At 47.2% G+C, this 8,656-nt stretch overlaps 1 protein-coding gene across 1 annotated transcript; it reads right to left on the reverse strand.

Moving 5' to 3' along the window:
• Positions 1-1,916: 1,916 nt before the first annotated feature.
• Positions 1,917-8,408, reverse strand: COMMD4 (COMM domain containing 4). The gene is made up of 8 exons (XM_031956585.1): positions 8,266-8,408; positions 6,933-7,004; positions 6,014-6,079; positions 5,378-5,417; positions 4,448-4,567; positions 3,810-3,890; positions 2,780-2,956; positions 1,917-2,292 (listed from the first exon to the last, which is right to left on the reverse strand). Exons 1-8 carry the CDS (start codon positions 8,266-8,268, stop codon positions 2,252-2,254), a joined length of 600 nt encoding a protein of 199 aa, XP_031812445.1. The 5' UTR covers positions 8,269-8,408; the 3' UTR covers positions 1,917-2,251.
• Between the last annotated feature and the right edge of the window lie 248 nt (positions 8,409-8,656).

Raw genomic sequence — 8,656 nt, forward strand, 5'->3', positions numbered from 1 at the left:
CCTGAGCTGCTGCATCTCCGGCTCCCGCAAAAAAGGCCGGAGGGCCGGTAGCTCTTGGTCAGCAGATTCCATCCCCATCCACACTCTGGCTCTTCGCCTGCCCTCCACAGAGCAGGACCATCCAAAGCCACAAAGGCTTCTCCAAAAGGCTACTTCCTGGTCACTTCCAAATCCTTCCCTGCCTCAACTGGCCATGAGAACAGAAGCTTCTTGAGAGCAGGAGCTGTTTCATTCTTTATATTTCCATGTCCAGTTTCTGGCACACAGTAGGCACAAAATAAATGGGTATTAATTGGTTACCCGGTTTCTGGGATTGTTGTAAGGAAAATATTTCATGAATTCAACAAGCTCCAGAGAAGTGGGTCTTAGGCAAGGTATTTTCCTTCCTGGGCTTCAGTTCCCTTATATCACACTGTGTTCTTCTCTTGAGGTTAAGATGGGAACCAGGATAGGAGGTGGCTCAGAAAAGATAAATGACCAACTTCTGAGCATGAAAGTTGGTTTTAGAAAAGAAGGGGCCCTCACCGCCTTCTACCACATCCTCCAGCTTTCTAACCTGGGCTTTTGGCTCTGGCTAGGAGGGTCATTTCGCTGCCGGCAGCACCCACGCCATCTCTCTCACTAGTAAGGATGATGCCTTTAACTGAATGGATGTCCATCAGTTGGAGAATGGCTGAATAAATTGTGGTATATGAATGTTATGGAATATTACTGTTCTGTAAGAAATGACCAACAGGATGATTTCAGAAAGGCCTGGAGAGACTTACACGAACTGATGCTGAGTGAAACGAGCAGGACCAGGAGATCATTATATACGTCAACAACAATACTATATGATGACCAGTTCTGATGGACCAGGCCATCCTCAGCAAGGAGATCAACCAAATCATTTCCAGTGGAGCAGTAATGAACTGAACCAGCTACGCCCAGAGAAAGAACTCTGGGAGATGACTAAAAACCATTACATTGAATTCCCAATCCCTATATTTATGCCCACCTGCATTTTTGATTTCCTTCACAAGCTAATTGTAGAATATTTCAGAGTCTGATTCTTTTTGTACAGCAAAATAACGGTTTGGTCATGTATACTTATTGTGTATCTAATTTATATTTTAATGTACTTAACATCTACTGGTCATCTGCCATCTGGGGAGAGGAGGTGGGGGTAAGAGGTGAAAAATTGGAACAAGAGGTTTGGCAATTGTTAATGATGTAAAGTTACCCATGCATATATCCTGTAAATAAAAGGCTATTAAATAAAAATAAAATTAAAAAAAAAAAAAAAAAAAAAAAAGGATGATGCCTTTGCTCTTTATTTCACCCATCTACATTCTGGCTGTCTTTCAAGGCCTAACTCAAGCCCCACTTTTCGGAGTAGCCTTCTGTGACCACTCTGACTGACAGTGAGCTCTCCCCCGTGACTTTTTTTTTTTTTAACAGCTTTTTCTTTTCAAAATACATGCAAAGATTGTTTTCAACATTCATCCTCACAAAATCCAAAATTTTCTCCTTCCCTTCTTCTCCCTCCCTCCCCTAGACAGCAAATAATCCAATACAGGTTAAACATGTGCAATTCTGCTAAATATATTTTCACATTTATCATGTGGCACAAGAAAAATCTGATCAGGGCAGGTGGTGCAGTGGATAGAGCACCAGCTCTGAAGTCAAGAGGCCCCGAGTTCAAATCTGACCTCAGACACTTAATACTTCCTGGCTGTGTGACTCTGGGCAAGTCACTTAACCCCAATTGTCTCAGCAAAAAAAGAAAAACATGATCTACAATCTCCCCTGACTTTCCAAGGAACTGTCTCAATATTAGTCTCAAGCCTCAATTTTCTTCTCTTTTGCATGGGGGACATTTCCTGAGATGGAATCTTTTGTCTACTTCAGAGGGATGGCAACATCTCACAAAGACATACACAAGCTCACTGACGACATTTATTCCTTCTGCCCTTCAGTAAGAAGGTACAAAATTGGGGCGAGGTTGTGGTGCAGATGGACATCAGGAAAGCACCTTAGAAGCTTCCCAACCCACCCAGGTTCTTTTGCTGAGCTCTCTGGGACTGAGCTGCCCTGAAAATGGGGGCCAACCACAGCCAGATCTGTTGGAGAGATCGAATGGGTGTTACAGACAGGGGGAAGGGCACGGGCTCAAACACTGATGAGAGACTGACCAGTGAGTGACTGACCAGTGAGGTCTGAGCAGAGCCAGCCCACTCCTCGGCTTCCTCTTCTTGCTATCTGATAGCTTTCAGCTCAGGGAACCCATCAAGGCTTGTGCTTGTTTGAGTTCTGAAAGACACAGAGATACAAGTTAGGAGAAAGGGAAAGAAGTGGGAAGAGGGGCAGGGATGCTGGATCTTAGAGGCTGAAGCAATGGGGGGCAGCTGCAAGGAGGCAAAGGGCATGGTTGCTATAAACTGTACCAATTAGAGCTACTCAAAAGGATGAGCTAGCTCAGGAGGCAGTAAGTCTTCCCTGAAGGATATACAAGGCAAGGCTGTATGGCTATTTGATGGGTATACGATAGAGGGAATTAGCATAGTACTGTGGAAAAAGCACTGGCTCTCGAGCCTGGGGACCTATGTTCAAGGTTTATCTTGGATGCTTACTATCTATGTGATCTGGAACAAATCAATCTCCTTAAGGCTGTTTTCTCACCTATAAAATGAGGAGGTGGTCTCTGAGGGCCTTTCCTCCTAAAATTCTTGTTCAGGTATGAATTGGACTAGACCATCTTTGGAATTCTATGACTGTCTTCAATCTCCTTCCCCCTTACCTGTCAACAGAACTTGGAACTTTTTCACTGACAGCGTCATGGCGATGGGCTCTGCTAGACCCATTGGGTCACGCCGCACATCCAGCCTCAGGTGCACCTCAGGCTCATGAACTTGGCAGAGCTGGCTGGAGCTAACTGTGTAGTCCACACGCCAGCCAACACCATCCAGTCTGCTCACTGTGGGCAAGGAGGTAGAGCTTTAAAGACCCCATTTATCACCAAGGACCACCAGGGATCCCAGTTCTGCCAATAATTCCTATGAAAAAAGTCACATAACTTGTCTGGAACTCCCAACTATTAACTATCTATTCAATGGGGAGGAAAATTCATTAAACAAGCAATTATTAAGTACCTTCTATATACAAAATACTATGTAAGGAATATAAAGACAAAAATCAAAGTTTCTGCAAATACTTCATTGGTCAATAATTCTTGTCTGTTCACCTTGTAAAGCAGATATGAGGACTAAATGAAGTTCTGAGTTTGAAAGAGTTTTGAAACAGACACAAATTGGACACAAGTCAGAGTGATCATTCCCATCCTTTGTAACCTGGTTCAAGGCCAGCCTCCTCCAGGAAGACTTCTTTGATTAAGTCAGCCCCTCCAAAGTATGTCTTCGACCACCCTTAAGATCCAAACCACTTTTTGACCTCTAGCCTAGCACATATTGTCTGGTATTTCTGTTTTCACTTGTAACTCTTGGCTTCCCAATACACTTGCGGTGGGGTGGATGAAGCTCTCCCAGGTCTTCCCAACATCACAGCAGAGTACTCTGGATTTCCAAATGGTCTTAGTTATTTCTTGGGACGGTACAGGGTTGGACCACACCATCTCCCAGGCTTTACCATGACCTGAACTAAAGTTGTGCTTCCTCCCTCTTCAGTCATAGCATCACAGCGCCAGAGCTGGAAGGAGCCTTAGAAATCACTAAATCCAATATCCTCAGGACCCTAAGCCCCTGGCTCCTCACGAACAGGTCAAGGTCCAGGGTTGAGACCAAAGCCATCGGCCTAGTCCCAAGTCAACTTACACCTCAGGCTGTTGGCTTTCAAGCTCTCCTGGAGTGACCCCTGCTTCTCTTCATAGGAACGGCACAATCCAGTGGCATGTTCTAGAGCGGAGCAAAGAGAGTGGGGGAGTTAATGACCCAAGATGGGCAGGGCCAAGAAACAATGAAGTGAGACTGAGAAAAGTTGCTGACTGCCCCCACCCCTATCTTACAGCAGTGAAAGTGAAGGCTCAATCTACAGCCAGAGAGGACTGTGAGAATTGAGTGTGGATCACACATAGCATTCCCGCTCTTTTTATAGTTGTTTGCTTGCATTTTGTTTTCTTTCTCATTTTATTTTCCTTTCTGATTTTTCTAATGCAGCAAGATAATTGTAGAAATAGGTATGTATATATTGGACTTAACATATGTTTATCATGTTTAACATATATTGGATTATTTGCTATCTAGGGGAGGGGGTGAGGGGAAGGGGGGAAATTGGAACATGAAATTTTGCAAGGGTTAATGCTGGAAAATTATCAATGCATATGTTTTAAAAATTAAAAAGCTTTACTAAAAAAAGAAAAAAGTGAAGGCTCAGAGAAGGTAGGTACAGGCTCCCACAGCCCACCAGAGGGACATCCCCAATGCTTCCCCTTACCTTACCCCATCTTCCATACCTTTGGGGAGCCCCAGCTGCTGAAGCTCACTGGAAAGGGACTCACTGTCTACGTTGTGTTTGGCTGCGCTGGACAGGATGAAGCTGAGCACTGCGACAGTGGCCTTGACATCTCCAGATTCTGGAGGAGTGGAGATACACAGAAAAGTTGCCCAGAACTTCCCCTACCCTATCCTGGCCTAGATCTTGGGACAGTCCCATTGAGGAGCTCCCCTCAAGCAGTGGGATGGGGGCCGGGTTCAAATCTTAATTGCCTCGAACTACTGGGAAGTAACAAGGTCACAGGCTGAGAGAAACAGCTCAGCTTTCCTTGTATGTCATTAATGCTCTCTGATTTTTTCATGTATTTGAGTCCTGTCTCTCTGGCCAGACTGAAAGCTCTCAGGGCATATGAACAATGTCTCCCTACTCCCATCTCCACCCTTGCCTTTCCCCTTAACCCTGTCAATCATTAAATTAGTATTTAATTTTATTTCATATTAACATTTTAATATTAATAGTATTAAATGTCATTTAATATTGTTATTTCAGATAAAAGAAAATTCATCAGTAACTATATATCTTAAATGTACATATTTATTTCCATGTTGTCTTTCCCATCAGAAGGGAAGCTTCACGAGGGCAGGGACTGTTTTTTGTCTTCGTGTTTCCAGATCTTAGCACAGGACTTGGTACACAGTAAGAGCTCAATTAACATCTGTGGACTGACAAATAATTTGAAAATGAATTTCATTTAGCTAGTAGAGGTAGTGTGGCAAGTACAGTATTTGCAAAATAAACAGAAGTTGCCCATTATATGTGCGTGTGCTAAGAGGCTTAGTGTTGGGCTCAGTTGTAAGGGCTAAGGCGGTCAGGAAGACTTCTGGGAGGAGGTGACTAGAGTGTGGGAGCACGCAGAAGATATGAACCTGCAGGCAGCATTCAGACTCACCAAACTTAGCGTCAGCTGTAAGTTTCAGGATTTTCTCGAACTGGAAGACACGATACCCTGGTCATTGCCCTGAGTCCCACCCTGGTCCCCATCCCATTCAAGGGTGTGCTGGTAAATCTTTACAACTGGCTCTCCAAAAATAAGTATATACAACCCACTGTTAAATCTGCATTATTAAACATTTTGTCCAATACTTTCTTAGGCCTAGACAATCAACAATAGATCAATCCCTGATGGAAAGCTTTTGCTGATTTTTCTGAGGGTTAATGTTTAGACTGAAAATTTAACTTTCAGTTTTCCCAGTTAGAGCTGGATTAAGTCCTTCCCTGACCCCACTTTTTAGGGAAGGCAATTGGAGTTAAGTGACTTGCCCAGAATCACACAGTGAGTACCAGGTGTCTGATGCACTTAACACACTGTGGTATCTAGCTTTTACCACTTTTACCAATCCAGCTTGTGGACTCTTTCCTGAAGTCCATTCTATCCCTTTGCTTCCTGTTCCATGGAAATAGCCTAAAGCTGGGTCAGAGGGCCTGAAGTGGATGGAACCGAGTAGCCCTGACCCCACTGACCCAGAGAACCCTTCATATACCCCGCCATGTCAGGAAGGGGGACCCAGGATGGCTGCTGACTTACATCGATCCCCTGTCCCAGCAGGTCTTTCAGAACCTGGCTGCAGATCAGCTTCAACTTGACAGAAGACTGAAGGGAAGCACAGACACATACGTCACTTTGTCATCCACCATTCACTTGACAAATGAGCTTTAGCCAGCCCTTTCTGACTCATAAAACACCACATGTGCTCTGGGGCTCCTCGGACCCTATCAACCGCCTGGCAGGTAGAGACTAAGGCAGCCCCGTTTTACAGATAAAGAATCAGGGGTCGTTAACTGACTTGCTTGTGTTTGTATCATCAATTAATATTTATGAAGCATCTACCACGAATACCAGGGAAACACTCTCTAGGTGTTTCTATTTTAATGGACAGGTGACACAGGATAAATATCAAGAGAGTATCTGCAAATGAGTGCCAGGCAATTAAATACAAGGTGGTTTGGGAGGGAAGGTTAGTAATTGGGGAGATCAGGCAAGATCCCTGTAAATGGTACAGCTGAGCTGCAATGAGAAGGAAGAAGGGATCTCTGTTGGAAGGAGGAGTCATGTAGGTACAGGCTGGGCAAAACAAAGGAGAGAAGATGGAGAGAAAATGTGTGAGAGAGGGAGAAAGAGAGGCAGAGGGAGAGTGTGTGTGTCTGTCCATCCAGCAGAGAGAAGGACACAGAACTTGTGTCACAGAGCACAGAAGGGAGAGGAGTGTTCAATGAAGCTGGACAAAGACCAGGTTGTGGCTATGTGTCAGAGGTTAGATTTGCTTGCCATCTCCTGTCCACCCATTTCCAATCAGGGAAACTGAGACAAGAGAAATGGCAACTGGTATTCAGGTTTCAGGGAGAGGCCGGCGTGAAGACCCCAGGACCCTCCTATCCCACTATATGACACCATATTCTTCCCTCCCATACCCTAAAGCATCCCTTTTCCTTCCCAAATACTCAACAATCTTGGCCAAGGTGCTGATCTCTGCTAGGACCCAATCTGGACAGTCCAGGTCGCCACAGAACCGGAACCTCTGGAAAGGGAAGAACCAACGATCTCCTCAGCTGGGAGGAAGGAAAGCTGAAGGCAGTGATTTACAACCTATAAAAGGAGGTCCCATGGAGGAAGGGACAGTCTCTCTCTCTTGACTTTGGGGGCAGGAAGGTCGAGCACTGGACGAAAGTGCAAAGAGGAGATGGTGACCAAGATGGGCTGTGGAAGTTACTCTAGGTCTCAGTTCCCTTAAAACATGGGGAAGGGTCAGGGACCCCAGGCTGAGGGGGAATGAGATCAAGAACCCCAGTGCTAATAATAATCATAATGACGTTTATTGTAAAGTCTTTATGGCATATTATTTCATTTGCTCACTAGTCCAGTCCAACGAGAGGGAAAGGGCTACCTACACCTCTGCAGGTCAGAAGGCGGCCACCTTCAGGGGGGAAGCTGACTCCCTTCTTCCCTAGGCTGGATGACACTGAAAACTGGAGCCCTGAGGTCTCACCTGACCAATCTCCCTCAGCCCAGCCACGTTGGGGGCTATCCCTGACGACCCCCAAGATCCCTAGAGCTGAAGGCGCATGAGGTTGGCCCAGCTTCTTCCAACTCTTGAATAGTAGCATCTTCCTGAGTTCGAATCAGGCCTCAGACACTTAGTGGTGTGATCCTGGACAAGTCACTTAACCCTAATTGCCTCAGTTCCCTCGTCTGTAAAAGGAGCTGGAGAAGGAAATGGCAGCTCCAATGGTTTTGCCAAGAAGATGCCAAAGGGGGTTGGCCCTGACTAAATAATAAATCCCCTAAATGTAATAATAACAGTGTATACACTTGACGCCCCCCCCCTCCCCCCACCTGGGGCAGAACCAGCAGAAGCAATGATCCGGGACACCAACTACCGAAATGTAAAGCTTGGGGTCCACCACAAAGGGGAATCTGGAGGCCTGCAAGACTAACAGAGAAGAAAACTCGGGCTGCCCGTTCAAGGGGCTTTCCCAGCGTTATCCGGGAAAGCAGGCGCAGGCTGGTTTTGAGCTCAGGCCTTTCCCACTCATCCCTGGATGCGATTCGGGTTTCTTCAAGGCCCCCTAGTAGGGGTCAGAAGTGACGAGTGAGAACGGGGTAATCCACTCTCCCGCGCTTCCCTCCCCGACCGTGGGCAGCCCCCCTCACCCCTTCCCCGGGCCACCTCAAAAAAGCCGCGCTGCCCTCCGGGGCCCGGGCAGGGAGCGAGGGGAAGGGAGCTGCCGGGCCCGCCGAGAACCCCCGAGCCCAAGGCTGCCCCTCGCGCTGTCCCTCACCATTTTGCAGGCTGGGCCCTGCACGGACGCCCCGGGGACGCCCCCAGCCCAACCTCCTCCTTCTCCTCCTCCTCCTCTTCCTCCTCTTCCTCCTGGAGCTGGGTCAGCTGATGCCGAAGCGCTTCACGTGATGAGAACAAGAGCAAGGCCAGCCTCCAGCTGGTCAGCTGATCCAGGACCGCCCGGAGGTGGGGCCAGCCCCTGGGTCCTCCCTGCATGCTGGACCCCAGAGCCCGGGAGGGAGCGGGGAAAGAGGGAGGGAGACGGGGAAGAGGCTGCTCGGCTCGGCCCCCCCCGCGGCTTCCTCCTGAAACTGACGTGGTTCGTTTCGGTGTCTCCCACGTTCCACCCCAGCCTCCTGCCGCCGAGCCAGGGAAAGCCTTTGTATTTG

This window comes from Sarcophilus harrisii, chromosome 2 (genome assembly GCF_902635505.1).
Source record: "Sarcophilus harrisii chromosome 2, mSarHar1.11, whole genome shotgun sequence".
Taxonomy (NCBI): Eukaryota; Metazoa; Chordata; class Mammalia; order Dasyuromorphia; family Dasyuridae; genus Sarcophilus; species Sarcophilus harrisii.

Bases quoted from the DNA above. Each gene is read 5' to 3' on its own strand.
- COMMD4 (XM_031956585.1), bottom strand. The intron at 5,418-6,013 runs GTAAGTCAGCAG...CGTGTCTTCCAG, and splicing joins TGCTGGGACAGGGGATCGAT to TTCGAGAAAATCCTGAAACT. The intron at 2,293-2,779 runs GTAAGGGGGAAG...TGTGTCTTTCAG, and splicing joins GTTCCAAGTTCTGTTGACAG to AACTCAAACAAGCACAAGCC.